General features: G+C 41.7%; 1 protein-coding gene across 2 annotated transcripts; it reads left to right on the forward strand.

Annotated features, from left to right (window-relative positions):
- The first annotated feature begins 7929 nt into the window (after positions 1 to 7929).
- abcg4a (ATP-binding cassette, sub-family G (WHITE), member 4a) lies at positions 7930 to 16627 on the forward strand. 2 transcript variants are annotated; one of them, XM_061803590.1, is made up of 14 exons: positions 7930 to 8155; positions 11613 to 11730; positions 11795 to 11927; positions 12033 to 12083; positions 12176 to 12321; positions 12415 to 12538; positions 13310 to 13424; positions 13510 to 13667; positions 14855 to 14953; positions 15393 to 15561; positions 15660 to 15760; positions 15963 to 16121; positions 16214 to 16332; positions 16402 to 16627. In XM_061803590.1, the coding sequence occupies exons 1-14, from the start codon at positions 7930 to 7932 to the stop codon at positions 16625 to 16627; spliced, it is 1944 nt and encodes a 647-aa protein (XP_061659574.1). The 2 variants fall into 2 exon arrangements, with proteins under 2 accessions (XP_061659574.1, XP_061659575.1); XM_061803591.1 differs by having other exon boundaries at positions 13510 to 13649.
- Positions 16628 to 17496: the final 869 nt, after the last annotated feature.

Raw genomic sequence — 17496 nt, forward strand, 5'->3', positions numbered from 1 at the left:
GAGGAGGTCTTTCTTAACTATTTGTCCCACGTGGTGAACTTCAGCACAATGTGTTCATTTGCTGATGGAATATAGCAGCCAATTCCTGTGAAAACATGAAATAAATGAGGGACATTGTTTACTCAAACTAGGTAACAGTGATCAACTTTCAAACTGTTATGGTCTAAACAAGAACTATGTATGTTTTGAAGGATATTTCTTAAGGCCAACGGATATGCTTGGATAGTGTTACACAGTACATGGCTTTATAACACATGTTCCTTATCCAAGATGAATGATCCTAAATAAAGTCACTGCGATCGCCTTTGGTCTTCACCACGTTTTGAGTCTTTGCTCATCTTCAAAACCAAGCAGACTCATAATCAGTTTTATTGGCCAAGTATGTACTAAACAACACAAAAGGATTTTTTTTTCCTCCAGAGACAAATTCCTCGTGTGTTCTTACACACTCGGTCAATAAAGCTGATTCTGATTAAAAGTGTTGCTAAGTGACCTAAAGTAGGCAATTTAAAAAAAATAAATTAAACACCATTGTTTTAACCAGGATCTCCATTGGCTGCCAAAACTTTCCTTCAAAGCAAATAAGCATAGTTCTGCCTATTCCGTTTACTTACATACACATTACAATCGAGCAAAAAAAAAAATCTGAATGATCACTTATGTGGTTTTCAGCGACTACTGCAAAAGGAAAAAAGAAGAAGAAAAACCATATCCACCAATAAAATGAAGTAATACACTCATTAGCCATAACACCAGTTATTGCGTATCCACAATTTGCAATCTTTTTTTTTTCAAATCCCTAAGACCCTTTTAGATATGTAAATAAGTATGTAACACCTTATTTGAAAAAAGGTTATACTACATTTGAGTCTTTGTAAAGGTATATTTATTTCATGCAGATCTAAGATTATTAATGTAATTCATTATTCAGATGTACCTAAACCTGTTCATTACTGATTACAGCCAAAGTGTCACAGTAATGAGTGTCCCAAACATTGCAGGTTGATGAAAACCAAAGCCCACTTGTCTCATTGCAGCTCATTAAGTCTCCCTCAGATGTGATTTACTCTGGGGGGAGGAGGGGTACTCACCCACACTCAACGGCGTTTGGTGCCCTGCGTCTTCTGACAAAAGCTGCCAGTAAGTTTTTTCGCTGTCACTTCCAGCCACGCCATTCACGCTCTCCAGAAACAGGCCGAAGTTTGGATTCACCGTTGTGGTGAACCTAGTGGGTGCAACACATGTGCTGCAGTCTGTTGGAAGAACATATCAGAGTTGTATGTCTTACCTGAAACCAGGTTGTGTCTCCTGGATTCGGTTCAGAGCCCCCAGCAGCACCCCTTTCTCCACAACATGGGTGAAATAGGTCTCAGCGGGCAGGTTGGACACGTCATTCACAACAGACAGTTTAATAGGAACAGCTGCTTGTCCTGCAGAGCAAGTTGCATGACACAAAAGTGCATCTCAGTACATACAAATGGTCTCAAAAAGTTACTAAACTTTAAAAATAAAACAATAAAATGCAGATTGGAATTTGCGAATCACCTATTTGCAGAATTTTACCAGGGAACTATGGAAGTAAATATGTGCCACTAGGATTTTAATTAAAAATACCACTGAAAATTTTATGTTGTAGTTTTGTATATATATATATATATCTATGTTGACATTTTAAAATTCACATTATTTCAAAGTTATCACATTTTCAATAGCTGTATTTCAGTTTGACTTTTCAATGTTAAAAAATTTGCCATATTAAAAAAAAAAATCAACCTTTCAAAATTCAAACGAAATATTTTCAGTCTCCTGAGATTCAACTGGGTAAAATTGGCTGTCTGAAATTCAACGTCTAAATTCAGTGTAAAACAGGGAGGGTCTCTCCAGGTCACAGACCAAAGCATATCAGAACCCAACACCCAGCCAATCCAGTTACGCATTCTTAGTCATGTTACGTCACATACCCAGGTCTTCAGAATGTGAGGAAGCGGTCCTGACCAGTCATCACCGTGCCACTCCACAGTAATAAACAAAGATAAGTCACGAGCAGTGTCAATTAACTGTATATTGTCCTTGGAATTTTTTTTTCAACTGTTCTTGTGCAGGTTCTTAAGAATGTGATTAATTATTGCAATAAAATCACCTTCAGTTGTGCGCGTGCCTTGAATGGAAAGGAGCAGGATGCCCACGCTGAGGAGTGCCACTCTTGCTGATACCATCTTTGAGCCTGTCTTTCCATTTCACTTGTACTGTATTTATACTGGACTTGGCCGGAGGGGGTGTACAGCAACCGCCTTTGGTTACGCAATCACCACATTACAAATACATCCTTTGTTGAATATTAAACCACCCTATCTAAAAGTAATTACTTTCAATCTTTATAGCAGGTTGAGTTATTTCTCCACCTACCTATAAGATAAAAAGGTGTGTCGTTGCAAAAAGAAGCAAACAAATGCTATCTTTTGATTTCCAAAACGTCAAAATGCAATCAGGTTTACGCCTTTGAACATAATAGAAGGAAGTTGTACACTGCCTCGTAATTCCACTGCTTTTTGCATCACACATGCTGGATGGTGAAAATAGTGGTGAGTGTGACCTCCTCCCAATTCGGGGCTTTGGGGTTTAAAACCTGGCTCAGGCCTTCCTGAGTAGAGTTTGTGTGTTGTACTGTGGCTTCCTCCTACATTCCAAAAACTTGCATGATAGCTTCATCAAAATTGTCCATCGATGTGAATGTGAGTACTGTAGTTGTTTGTGTTGAGGTGCTCTGTGATTGGCTTGCAATTGGTTTGAGATAAACCCTGCGTCTCACCCAAAGTCAACTCAGATAGTTATCTTCACACCCGCAACTTTAATTCCGTTAACAGTACATGAAAAACATTATGGATAGATTCATTCAGTAAATTCAAATAATATACTGTAAGTTGGCGGCACGGTGGCTCACCTTGTAAGGCGTTGGCCTCACAGTTCAATCCCAGTGCGGAGTTTGCATGTTCTCCCCGTGCCTGCGTGCGTTTTCTCCAGGCACTCCGATTTCCTCCCACATCCCAAAAACATGCAACATTAATAGAACACTTTAAGTTGCCTCGAGGTGTGATTGTGAGTGCGGCTGTTTGTCTCAGTGTGCCTTGCGAATGGCTGGCAACCAGTTCAGGGTGCACCACGCCTCCTGCCCGTTGACAGCTGGGATAGGCTTCAGCACTCCCCGCAACCCTTGTGAGGATAATCGGCTAAGAAAATGGATGGATGAATGGATGCTGTATGTTGAAAAGTGAGGTTCTGTTTTCCATATACAGCCGTGACCTGATTTAGCAAAAGTATATTGTATATAACCTTCACAGTGACATACTGTAATGCAAATTAAAAAATGAGCATTCATATATTTATCACAGATATTTTCGGGCCATAGCTTTCACAAAACTGTGCAAGCGGCGGTTATGTGTCTCATATATTTATTTCACTTGTTTAAAATGTATTCTTTAGGACAGTGATTTGCAACCAGTGATTCCAATATGGAAACTATCCGAATAATACAATATATCTTCGTTCCACGAACAACATAAGGTTGTGGTAGCACTGCTGTCAGCGTCGGACAAGAGCGATGCAGTAGCTATTAAGGTGGAGAGTGACACGACTCCCACGTTTCATCATTAAGATGTGAGTATTAAACTGGTTGAAATACTACTGTTGATTAATAATGAAAAGCAAGCAAGCACTCAAGCATGATAGGACTTTATTCAGCTCAGGAAATTGGGACAAGTTCTGAAATTCACACCAAACTACTAAAATCAAGTCTCTGGAAATGATTCCTACAATTTATTAGAAAAAAAAAATGGGTTTGGGTAACAACAAAAAAAAAAAAAAAAAAAAAATTCCATATCATAGTTATTGTAAAAGTGAAAACGATTAGCAAGAAACTTGAAATAGACGTGATATGGTTTTGGGCCATTTAAAATAATGTGGCGATCAAATCAGATACATGTGAAATTGTTCACATGGTGACAGGTGTGTAAGCTTATGTTAGAAGAGGATATTGGCGTCCTCAAAGGGGGGTGATGTAAGGCATGTTGAGCCCACTTGAACGCGAGTAACCCCGGCTGACGTACCGAAAATAACCCGGCCACTGCAGCATCAGCACCGGGCAGCTGCGCAGGTGCGGCGGTTAAAGAGACAGTGGAGCAAGCAAATCTCCAACTCTTTACCGTCAATGTTTATGCACTTTTGCTTTAAAAAAAAAAAAAAAAAAAAAAGAAATACAATCAAGCGAGTAGGATTTCAATCGTCTTTTTAAGTCATTGTATTTTCATGTAAATGTTAGTCTTCGCATTAGCGCGCAGCGAACGCACACGTAGGAAACGACGCAGTCGTATTTATGTTGCTTTTTATTTTTTTTTTAATCCATTCTACTCTTCCATCTCCGGCAGCAACGCCCTGCAACCTCGCAGACCCGAGTGCGTACCCCCCACCCCCCACCCCCCACCGCCCTTCACATGCTCGCCGACCGACGGAGCGTCCGACGTCCGCACGACGAGCTACTGTTGCAGCACTTTGGTTCCATCCCAGTAGCCGGCCGGAGGATTGTCAAGCATCCTCCATCAACAAGATCAAGCGAGAACTGTGATGCGGGTGGATATGCTCAAAGATAAAGCGAGGTTGTCTCAGTGGGATGCAGCTGTAGTTTGACGGTAGACATGATTTTAATCTCGGGAGTTGCCTGTGCGGAGGATGCGGGATGAGGATGATGATGACACCATGAGCGGCTGCCGCACCCCGGGAGATCTTTTGACGAGAAGCAGCTGTCCTCCTTTTGCACCCTTAAGCCAATTGGATTGTTTCTGCCCTGGACTTTCCATCACAGCGCCGGCTGCAGAGACTGTTTGTTGGCGCTTCTGATGTGCTGGGATTGTGTTGTTGTTTTGGGTGTTTTGTTTTTTTTACCTGACGGGATCTCCTGTGGGTTGTTGCTATCCCACCCAAAGAGGGAAAACAGGCGTCTCACTTTCCCAATTCAACACACAACGATAAGTAAGTGCAGTGAGCGTGTGGGATGCAGGAATGCATAGGAATGTCTACCTTAAGACTGTTGTGGTCTCAGTACAAATATTCATGATTAGTCTGTCGTAATTAATACATTTTCCGCTACGTAGAGTGTTTTAGTTATGACCATTGGCGCTTACATGAATTTCTCTATCCATGTCGTACAGCTGAACTAATAATCACATATGGGCTGGCATAGTGGACTAGTGGTTAGCACATCCTCCTGACAGTTTGGAGATTATGGGTTGAATCCGGGCTCTGGGCTTCCTGTGTGGAGTTTGTATGTCAAACCCAGTGCTTGGGTGGTAACCCGGCTTTTCGCCACATTCCAAAATGTGCTTTTTAGGTTCATCGTAAATCTAAGTGTGATTGTGAACGTAAATAGTTCTTTCGCTATACAGTGTGTGCGGGCTGTTGATCAGTCCGCCGAGTACTCCACCTCTTGCCCAAAGTCAGCTGACAGGCCCCAGCTCAGCCCCCAGGATGATCAGTTTCAACTAAAGATGGAGTGATGATGATTAATCAGCATACATTAATAGTATGTCATCCGTGTCTAGTGGACTTTCTACTATGGGGTTGGTGTGCTCACGTGTCTTGGCTGTGCGGGCCACACATGATGACAAAACAGGGAGGCCGTCATCTGCGTAAGAGGCCATTAAAGTCACTTTTACAGGGCTTATATGCAGCCTGGTAATGGAAATGCACTAATGGCATGGTGATCAATAAGAGTCATGGTCAAGATTCTTAATGTGGGAATATTTTAGTACACTTTATAAAAGACAAGACAGGCGGGAGTGCATATTTTGTACACATAGACACAGATTTGGTCAACAACTGCACTTTTCTCAAAGGTACACAAACTCTTGTGTTACATTCCCATAACTTTCAGTAAATGACAGTAAAATATTAAAGGAAAAAAAATATTTTGGTATTTAAATTCGAAACTCACAGAATCTTTGATGATAAATACCTTTTGAACGGTCATTTCCTACATTCATTTCTGTAGATATCACAAATTGTTTCTTATGTAATATTCAAATTTATTGAATCTGTGAATTTCAGGGTTTCATGAGCTGAACATATAATCATAAAAATTACAATCATGACATATTTCACACAGTTTGTAGTAAATCCACACAATGGACAATATGAGATCCACGTTCTGACCTCAATTATTATTGAAATTATATACTTAATTGGGATGCATGTCCATTGAGAAATCCAACTTTATCTTTATATGTGACTATGTTAGATGTGAGGAAGTGTCTTGTGGTAAGAATGTGGATACAAAAAAATGGATACTCCCCCCCCCCCTGTGAAGTCAGTCACGGATTTGATTTGACATGGAAATTATTGGCCTTAATTCAAATAATTGACCCATGTGATTTCTCTGCTGCCAACCGGTGGAGAAAATAAGTGACTATAAGGGAAAATGGTGGCCTTTTAAATGCCAATGTAATTAAACTGAAAATATTCCATCTTTGGGTACCATATTGACAATTGTGATGCAATACTAGTTTCATGTCTTAATGCGTGCCCTCAAGGGCAAAAATGGTTTGAATGTTATTTTAATAACATGATCTACTGTGCCACCACAAGCCAGTTTAGCAAAACTTATTATTTATATATCTTATTTTGTTGTGTGTATATTCCATCCATTCATATAGCACCTTTTCCTCATTAGCTTCATGGGTGAGCTGGAGTCTAATGCCAGCTGCCTTTGGGTGGGAGTCAGGGTATACTCTAGAGTGGTCGCCAGTCAATCCCATCATATGTTTATGAAACACAAAATGACCCTTTGCCTTTAGGAAGAAAAAAATTGTTAGAGAGAGAATGTAGGCTAACTGTACTGCAAATTGTATACTGTCACAGTAGGTCCTGAATTAGTGTCAATATGATGTATAAGTTTCTAGAATCTTAAAAAAACAGCATCCTTAGTGTACTAGTAAAAAAAAAAAAAAAAAAAAATGATGTAATTGATGGTGGCAGCATAAAAAGACTCCTGTGATAGCTGTGAACACTTTGTTCCTTGTTCAAATTGTTGTTGAGCATATTTATTGGCAGATATTACAGACAGGAAATGTATATTTAAATTAGCACAGACTGAAAGCAGAACCCAGCTCTTAACCCTGGCAATTCCATTGCCTTCAAGCAACCAGTTAACCCAATTAACAGTAATCACATCATGCCCAGCACCATTTTTGACAGGGTGACTCATTTCCATCCAACACCAGTGGGTGAGGCTAATTGGTTAATCAACTGAATCATATTGAAATCAAATTGATTGTTTGCGTTCATTTAACAGCCGTCCCAAATGATTCAGGTATATTTTCAAATGTGTCTAATTGGATCCAGTACAAGATGTGCATGACGGCTTCTGCTTTCATAAATATAACCACCCATTATATTCATTTTGGTTTTAATTCCATATCTGTTTAGCATTTCTCATCTATAAGGTATTATCCACAATAATGTGCATCTTATTTGACAGTATAGATCTACTGTACTCCATGGCTCAAAAACAGTTCTGACACTGTAAAAATGAACGCACAAAAAGCACCACAAGATGTAATTTTTATGAGTGCACATGATAATACTTCTACATCACACCACTGCACATTATAACCGCAATGATGAACATATTGTGAAAGTAATACCTCTATGTCAGTGTCAATCAAAATTAAATGAAATATATTTAGGTCCTTGAACATTCAGAACTTTATAGGCCAACAGTAAGATTTAAAATCATATTATTTGAGTCTGTGTGTGACAAGTTTCCATGTCCCAGCAAGAATATGATGTAAAGACCAACTTCTTGGTGCCCCCTCTGTCTTTTGACTCTTTGAATCATGCAGATATGTAAACTGCATTGATTGTCTGCATAACTCTTTCAGCATGGCCGAAAAGACGGACCAGGTCTCGGTCAGCATCCCCATGGAGGAGACCAAACTCCACAGCGGGGCACCTCCGGAGGCGCCCCTGCTCACCCACCTAAAGAAAGTGGAAAATCACATCACTGAGGCCCAGCGATTTTCCCACCTCCCACGTCGTTCCGCCGTGGACCTGGAATTCAATGAGCTGTCATACACCATCCGCGAGGGTCCCTGGTGGAGGAGGAGAGGTACAGTGCACCGCTCTGAGTAAAAGTGATGGATGTTGATCAATAGTTTCAGTACACACTGTCATGGAGATGGTTTTAAACACTGTCACATTTGGGTGGAAAATATTTTCTTTTTTGTTATTTCTCGCCTCGCTGTGTTCACTAATTCCCTGTCTGTCTTGCTCTCTCTTCCTCTCACATACACACACTGACGTGCGCAAAGCAACCTGTGCCTTTGCAGTGCTCAGCAAAGTTCAGCCGTAGTAAATAATTCACACTCCCAGATTGTCACACTGTTTGCATCTCTTTTTCCTGTGTTGTCAGTGAGTCAGACATGATTGATCTCCTCATGAAATATGAACAGCATTGAAACAACACCCATACTAACGATGAAAGGATGTCCAACATGAGGTCGTCATGATTGATGGAACAGTCTACCTACTCTGTATTTGATGTTTGCCTCTTCTGTCGGTTTAACAAGCCGGGTAGGGTTACAGTCCATTCATGTGCGCTTATGAGGGGCAAGACATTTTTTATTTAAGGCAGTGGCTGCAATAATAATGTGTTGTCCCATCAAGCGTATTTATTGGGGGGTTGGGGGGGGTCGTCTTGATAAAGTAGAGCAGAACAGACGGGTAGTATTGAGCAGAAGTCAATACAGTTTTTCCTTCGGTCATCAAATCCAGCCTGCGCTCTCCGCATGTGCTTGTGTTTTCTCTACGGGCTCTTCGGCTCATCATGCGGAGGATGTGCGAACAGGAAGTCTTCCACTTGTTCCCTAATTAAGCAGACTCTTTCAGAACTAGGCTCACTATGTCTTCTTACCCTCATCATAAGCACAAAGCAATTTATAACCCATCAGCATTATCTAAAATGCCCCAAAAGCCACGTTATGTTTTGGATAACTCGACACGTATCCATGGCACTTGGATACATATGCATATATCTGGCCATCCTGCATAATATTACATTTGAGACTTGGCATAGAAGACTGCAAGGAAATGCAGACTTGGATGAAGTTTTGACATCGAGTTGATTATATGGAATGACATTTTCCTGTGAGGCGGCACGGTGGGTCAGCTGGTAAAGCGTTGGCCTCACAGTTCTGAGGTCCCGTGTTCGATCCCGGCCCCGCATGTGTGGAGTTTGCATGCGCTTCCCGTACCTCCGTGGGTTTTCTCCAGGCACTCCGGCTGTTTGTCTCCATGTGCCCTGTGATTGGCTGGCGACCAGTTCAGGGTGTGCCCTGCCTCCTGCCCGTTGACAGCTGGGATAGGCTCCAGCACTCCCCGCAACCCTTGTGAGGAAAATCGGCTAAGAAAATGGATGGATGAATGGATGCTGTATGTTGAAAAGTGAGGTTCTGTTTTCCATATACAGCCGTGACCTGATTTAGCAAAATTATATTGTATATAACCTTCACAGCGACATACTGTAATGCAAATAAAAAAATAAGGTGGGATAGGCTCCAGAACTCCCGCGACCCTTGTGAGGATAAGTGGCTAAGAAAATGGATGGATTTTTTTGTGATTGACTCCAAGTCCGCCCTCAAAAGCTCAAAGATTGCGTTGCTGAATACACGATCTGTTGATCATTTTTGTTTGTGTTTCAAAAATGTTTACATCAGAAGAAAAGTTCTTTTGGCCTCCCCTCATTTTGGCCGCACTAGCCTGTCCTGCCACTCCTTTCGCGTGCTGCTTTGCAGCTACGCTATATAACGATACAAAAATCAACCACCACAGTTTGTCTATGTGCTAAATTAAATCTATTTGCATGTACTATGCTCCAAACTGAATTGCGTCACATTTTACGGCATTTGACAGATGCAATCCTGCTTGTCCCCGGTTAGGAGCTCAGCTTCTTTGCGTGTGCAATCAAGTTTGAGACCATTTTTGCACACGCAATCCTTTATTAAATCAGGCCCTGTGGTCTTTGTTGTAGTACCTAAAAAAGCTGCAATAAAAGAAAGCATATCCTGATTGTTATTCAGTAGACATTTATGTAGCCTGTGGTTCTTTTATCCTATCATCGAATTATTGCAAAAGCCAAATGCTGGCCTTTCATTGGTATACAAGAGCACAGAAGGATGACGTGCGCCAGCCTTGAGCCTGTGATGTCAGACGGGACAAACAGATCAGACATCTTTATCTCAATGACATCGCTTGTGAGTTATTTCAAGAGATGACTATGGCAAATGGAGAATACGCAGAAAGTGCTATGGATGATAATCATCCTGCTCTGTGGAATAATGCTACGTTCACTCCCTTTGTCGGAGTGGTACAGTACGGCAACTGAAGTGATGTACAAGCTGACGGACTGATATTTCAACTGAATTTGGTGACACGAGTCATTGTCTTTTTTTAAGCATAAAACTGCTAAAACCTGCTTCCATCTTAAGAGGTGACCCTCGGGGGAGGTAGGACGTGGAACACTCCTTCAGTTGTGAAAGGGGTTAAACAGGTAGAGAATCCCTGGCAGTAGCAAAATATTGAGCCTTTTTCACTAGATGGTGGGACAATCAGATCATTGCTGTAAAAGGACGCGTAGACAGCGTATTGCATAATTCATGTACCTCCCTATCAATTTACTGAGAAAGTATCTAATAATGATAAAGCAATGCCCTTGCCCTGCAGGGAATAGTGACGTGGAATGTAGATATTACCTGATTGTCTCATGAGTCAGGCTGGAGTGTCACGCTCCTCTAGCGAAAGAGAGATCAGGCATTATATCACAGCTGTGAGTGACATATTCCTAGTTTGTGAAGCAATATTATCATCTCCTAATAGTTTCACTTGAGAATTTTAGGAATACTACTCAATATGTTGCAGTGCAATTCTGGGCCACTGCAAGCCATTACTACAATATTAGGTTCATTGTATGCTAGTATATTTGACTGTAAATGTTTTTGCAGTCAGTAGTGGACACTGAGCCAAGTGGCTGAGTAAGACACGATGATCAAGATGTCCCTGCAGTGTCACACAGATAAAACCATTATTATGCGCAAGCTCCAGCAGTCGTCTGACGCATCAGTATGCGCCACGTAGAAAAGGAGAAATGATCCCTTCACAACAAGGATCAAATAAACCTCTGTAAATTTACATTCTTGCATATATTCAGCATTTGTTTATTTTATGTGAGAATAGATCAAATTTTCATGTTGGCATGCTCATGTTATAAGCATCTTTGATTAAGAAGAGTATCCATTCATTATGAGTGACGGAAATTATATTATAAATGATTGAAAGTATATGTCTCATTAGTCCTACACCTTACACCATTACAATTTGTTGCTTTTCTTACATCCCCCCCCCCAACACACACAGCAGCCATTTAGACAAAATGCTAAATTCAGCTGAGATAGGCTCAATTTTCCAAAGAGGTTTTCTCATAGTGATCCCAAAATTGAATAAAAGTTTCATTGACCAATTGATCAACACAACGTGCAGCAAAATGAATTGGTCCTTTTCCTCTTCATCAGGGTACAAAGCCCTCCTCAAGTGTCTCTCTGGAAGATTTAACAGCAGAGAGTTGATTGGTATCATGGGGCCGTCTGGGGCTGGGAAGTCCACCCTAATGAATATCCTGGCGGGGTACAGGTGAGACGATTGTCTATCAGCAGTTACATCTGCACTGGTACTCATTGGTTTTGTTCGGATGCAGGGAGACAGGCATGAAGGGTCAAATCCTGGTGAATGGCCGCCCGAGGGATTTGCGGACTTTCCGGAAGATGTCCTGCTACATCATGCAGGACGACATGCTGCTGCCGCATCTTACAACCAGGGAGGCCATGATGGTGAGCTCACGCCTGCTAGCCTGTAATTTAATGCTTCATAATCATCTTGTAAGCGCTACAGAAACTGGATGGATGTTCGTTATTGTTGTTTTCTCTTTCCTTCAGGTCTCTGCCAACCTGAAACTCAATGAGAGCATGCAGGTCAAAAAGGAACTAGTAAGTCCCGTCAACAGATCAGAATTTGGAAAGATGGCTGGTGCAGTACATGATATAGGTCGAGACATATGATCACATTTCTTATTCTTCAGGTGCATGAGATACTGACAGCTCTAGGGCTTCTAGACTGTGCTCAAACGCGTACCAACTCTCTTTCGGGGGGTCAGTGCAAAAGACTGGCAATTGCCCTTGAGCTGGTCAACAACCCTCCCGTCATGTTCTTTGATGAGCCCACCAGGTATGACATCAATTTATCTCTAGTACAGTATGCATAATCTCCACACCAAACCATCTTTAAGCGCGCACCTTTCGTTATTGTGTCACATTCCAGCGGACTGGACAGCGCGTCGTGCTTCCAGGTGGTTTCTCTCATGAAGTCTCTGGCTCAGGGAGGACGAACAATCATCTGTACCATTCATCAGCCCAGTGCCAAGCTCTTTGAGATGTTTGATAAGGTATGATGAGTGCCTCCACTGCTTTCTTTCTGTTAGCTGCTGCTCAGATAAGACTAAGTAATGTTTGAGTGATGTTATCTGACAAAGGGAGAAGTACAATCGTTGACCAGATTTCTTGTTTGTCTAACATGTGACCATGACAATAGTGATACACTAATGAGATGATGTACAAGCGACATTTTATATTCTGCTTTCATAAAGCTCATAATGCTTAGTTTTGAAGAAAAGTCATGTACTAATATAGTAATGGAATTGTGGGCATAGTTAAGTGTAGTGTAAAAATGCACTGTGTTTTAAATGAAAGCTGTTCCTAATATTTTGCTCCTCTGTTGTAGCTAACTAAATTAACGAAAAATGAATACCACTCTCAAACTGTCAACTGTCTACCTAACAATGTTACGTTTTGAGCACCATTTGTCGGTTGGTGAATTTTTAGTGGTTATTCAAGAACGACCTGACTGATTTCTGCGAAACTTTGTTGAGGCCTAGGATAATGGTTGATTTATTTTTTTTTTTAAATCCATCAAATTTTGTCCGGATAAAGTTGTGACTCATTATTCATTGATCGTTCCTTTTTTCTTCTATTGGAGTTAGATTTGCATGAATACTATAGTCTAATCCAAAATCAAAATGACACGTTTTAAAATATTTGTATGTATTCTGTTGGATCTGCTGAGATTCTACTGATCACGTTTGATAGTTACTGTATTGGAATTAATGCCCATGTGTAGTTAATTTACCCAACTGTCAGTGGTATATCTCTTCCCTTAGTTGTACATCCTCAGTCAAGGTCAATGCATCTACAAGGGCACAGTCCCTTACCTCATTCCATATCTGAAGAACCTGGGCCTCCACTGCCCCACATATCACAATCCCGCTGATTTCAGTGAGTCAAAATTCTCCTCATTTACACCTTGACGTGACGTCATCTTTCAGGATGTCTAAAACCTGCTGCTCTCATCTCCCTCCAGTCATCGAGGTGGCATCAGGAGAATATGGAGACTTGAACCCAGTGTTGTTTGAGGCGGTCCAAGGTGGACTGTGCTCCGAGGAGGGCAAGAAGAACTCAAGAGACAAGAGCGACTCTTCCTGTCCTTCTCAGTGCCACAGTGTGAGGGATGCTGGCCGTGTCATTTACTGCACACAGTGGAATCCATGAGAACAATACATGGTTTTGGAAAATATAGCACTACGGGCACAAAAGAAAGGATATTATAAGATCGGGTCTTTCTGGTTTGCATTTGTTTACTTCCAAGAAGTAGTGGGACAGGAGAGTGCATATGAATCAGATTTGATTTAGGAGCATCCATTAACGGATGTCAGGCGGCATGATGGAGCGAATGTTTAATACATCTGCCTCACCGTTCTGGGGACCTGGGTTCAAATCCGGTCTCACCTGTGTGGAGTTTGCATGTTCTCCCTGTGGCTTTGTGGCTTTTCTCCAGGTACTCAGGTTTTGCCCAACGTCCAAAACATGTTTAGTAGGTTAATTGCCCATAGGTGTGAATGTGTGTGGGGATGGTTGTTTGTTTATACAGTATGTGCCCTCTGATTGGCTGCAGACCAGTTCAGGGTGTACCCCGCCTCGTCCCTGAAAATAGCTAAAACGGGCTCCATTATGCACTAGTGAGGATAAGCGGTACGGAAAAGGAATGAACGGAATAACCAGGTGGAACAGTGGAGCAACCGCTTAGAGCATTGGCCTCACAGTTCTGAGGACAGGGATTTCATCCCGGCCCTGCATGTGTTGAGTTTGCATGTTCTCCCCGTGCCTGTGTGGGTTTTCTCCAGGCACTCCAGTTCCCTCCCACCTCCCAAAAACATGCAACATTAAGTGGACACTCTAAATGGCCCCGAGGTGTGATTGTGAGTGTGACTGTTGCCTGTTTCTTTGTGCCCTGCGATTGGCTGGCCACCAGTTCAGAGTGTACGCCGCCTCCTGCCCGATGATCGCTGGGATTGGCTCCAGCACGCTTGTGACCGTTGTGAGGGTAAGCAGCTCAGATAATTGCTGGATGAATTAACCAACAAATGTGACTAATTTATATACAATATGCACTATGAGCTGCCAAACCCCTGTGTTGGAATGTGCACAATGACAAATGCGTGTTCTAATACTTTTTCAAATACTGCTGATAACTCTAGACAAAAGTATTGTTTTCTTGATAATAATTTGGCAACTGTCTCCAAATGCTTTTGTGTGTATCACAATGTATTTAGTTTGAAAGAGTGTTTATTTGCAAACTATCGACAAAATTTGTACAAAGGTCTTTCCTGATGTTTCTACATTTAGATGGCTTCTCTTTCTCGTGACAGGACACGGGGACCCTTGAGAAACATAGCTTTGCCACCAGTTCTTTCACGCAGTTCTGCATCCTCTTCAAAAGAACCTTCATTACAATATGCAGAGACACGGTAAAATGTTTCCAACGACATATTGTGCAGTATGTCAAATTCACCGATGTATCAGTAAAATAAGACTAGCGCCAAATTTATCAGCTTTATCACTGTAACACGCTAACTCAATAGGCAATAGGATACAGAAAGTTGACAGTACAGCAAAATTACATGCATACTGTATCCAGTTTGTGTGACTGACATACATGCTGTACAGCTTAGTTACAGTTAGATACAGTGAGTATTTGTATGAATGTTCGGATTCATAAGTCCCAATGGCATCAGTGTCATTATCGAAGCCCAGATTTCTCAGAATCATAATGGCATGCCTATCGGTTTGCATCCTAAAACACTGAATCCAATAGCAGGACTGTATAATGTATACATGCAAGTTGGGAAGACTTGTTGAGCATTTGATGTAAAGGTTCAACTAAAACCACTTGTCATGGTGTCATAGGTTCTAACCCATCTCAGAGTGATGTCCCATCTGTGTATTGGCGTGCTGATCGGGCTACTTTATCTCAAAATTGGAAACGACGCCAGTAAAGTCTTCAACAACACGGGTTTCCTCTTCTTCTCCATGCTTTTTCTCATGTTTGCGGCCCTGATGCCCACCGTTCTAACCTGTAAGACATCTCGCTGTGGCCTGGAAATACTGACACCGTATTATTCCTGTTGATGTGGACAGTCCCATGGATGTTTTTTTTTTCCCCTCCCCCCACAGTTCCTCTGGAAATGTCTGTGTTTGTAAGAGAACACCTCAACTATTGGTACAGCTTAAAGGCCTACTATTTAGCAAAAACAATGGCGGACGTACCATTCCAGGTAATATTTCATATATTTGGTTCTTAGTGATTTGGACTTGCCAGAAATTGATATAAAGCTAATTGTTATAAAATGGCTTCCATAGAAACTTCTAAACACTCTTATAATAACAGTGTCAGATCCCAGAAGACATGAGTTGCCACTTTACTTTTTCACTTATGGCATATACCAAAAGCTTAACAATGCACATCATCCTTCACAGGTGATTTGTCCAATCATGTACTGCAGTATTGTGTATTGGATGACAGAACAGCCTCCAGAGGCTGGTCGCTACCTGCTATTCATGGCCTTGTCCACATCCACAGCCCTGGTAGCTCAGTCCCTGGGACTACTTATTGGCGCTGCATCCACATCTCTGCAGGTAAGACCCTGGTGCAAGTCTTCCGGTCGGTAAAGTATCTCGCTACGAGGTGAACCGTTTTGGGAAAATTACATGTCATGTTTTTACCACAGGTAGCGACGTTTGTCGGTCCAGTCACAGCCATACCTGTGCTATTATTCTCTGGCTTCTTTGTAAATTTTGACACCATTCCTAAATACTTACAGTGGAGCTCCTACGTATCTTATGTCAGGTATGTTCTGACTTTTACACAATCATTGAGAGATAAACACCTATACTCATTATGATTTGCCGCTTCCAGGTACGGCTTCGAGGGAGTGATACTCTCCATCTACGGGATGAATCGCACTGAGCTTGAATGTCCGGGTCTGGTGTGTAAATTTCAAAAGCCAGAGGAGGTCCTGCAGCTGCTCGATGTGGAGGATGCAAAGCTCTATGTAGACTTCATGGTGTTGGGCGTTTTCTTTCTCATTCTCAGACTTGCCACTTACTTTGTTCTGCGGTACAAAGTCAAGTCTGAGCGTTGAGGAGATCAACTCAGTATCAGGTTGAAATATCAGATCATTATCCATGAAACTGCTTGTTATTCATGAACATTTCCTGTAAATATTCTTCTCATAAACTGTCCTTTAGCTTGGATTTCATCCACAGCCATCATCACAATTCAGAAAGACTGTTCATCCACACCATACATATGAATCCTGATGAACGATATGGAAAGCATGTTCATTTAAACTAAAGGCTTGGAATGTGTACTCATTTCAGAGAAAAGTGGCACAGAAAGTACTTCTTGCTTCTCAATGTCTAGATCATCATCCTGGATTCTTTGGAAATCCCATCTCCTCTGTTTGAAACAAAGATGCCTGTCTTTCATGAAAAATACATTCCTGTTGTCACCAGGGAAAGTGGAAACTTCAAGTGCCAGACCTTTTATGAGCTTCTCACTTTCCTTGAATCCTGTGTCTCATTTTCGAGGATACAATCGTAACGTACCAACTGCCACTGGATGACTTCTCCCTCCCCTCGATGGACCATGAACATGAACAACCGGATGAGGACTAAGGATTTGTAAAAGATGTCATTCGTGAGTCTTACTCATTTGCTGCCAGGACAATAACTTCTCGTTTGTACTCTGAAGCATCCAGAAAGCATGGAGACAACCTTGGAGAAAACAGGCATGAGTACGCCTTTCAGTCGGACACAGAGGGCTATCCTAAATGTACTGGCTGCACTTAGGAGAAGTGCAATAGCTTTGGTCAGGAAAAAAAAAAAGAAAAAGAGATGCTCGTCTAATCGCTGTTACTCTGTACTCTGAAGCAGTCCGTGTAAGTATTTGTTTGATTCCTTTGCCTCCCACCCCTCTATGAGCTACGATGGAATTATTCTTTCTCCTCTG

This window comes from Syngnathoides biaculeatus, chromosome 18, assembly GCF_019802595.1.
Source record: "Syngnathoides biaculeatus isolate LvHL_M chromosome 18, ASM1980259v1, whole genome shotgun sequence".
Classification (NCBI taxonomy): Eukaryota; Metazoa; Chordata; class Actinopteri; order Syngnathiformes; family Syngnathidae; genus Syngnathoides; species Syngnathoides biaculeatus.

Bases quoted from the DNA above. Each gene is read 5' to 3' on its own strand.
- abcg4a (XM_061803590.1), top strand. From the start codon at position 7,930: ATGGCCGAAAAGACGGACCAGGTCTCGGTCAGCATCCCCATGGAGGAG. The intron at 12,084-12,175 runs GTAAGTCCCGTC...CTTATTCTTCAG, and splicing joins TGCAGGTCAAAAAGGAACTA to GTGCATGAGATACTGACAGC. The intron at 12,539-13,309 runs GTATGATGAGTG...CTCTTCCCTTAG, and splicing joins TCTTTGAGATGTTTGATAAG to TTGTACATCCTCAGTCAAGG.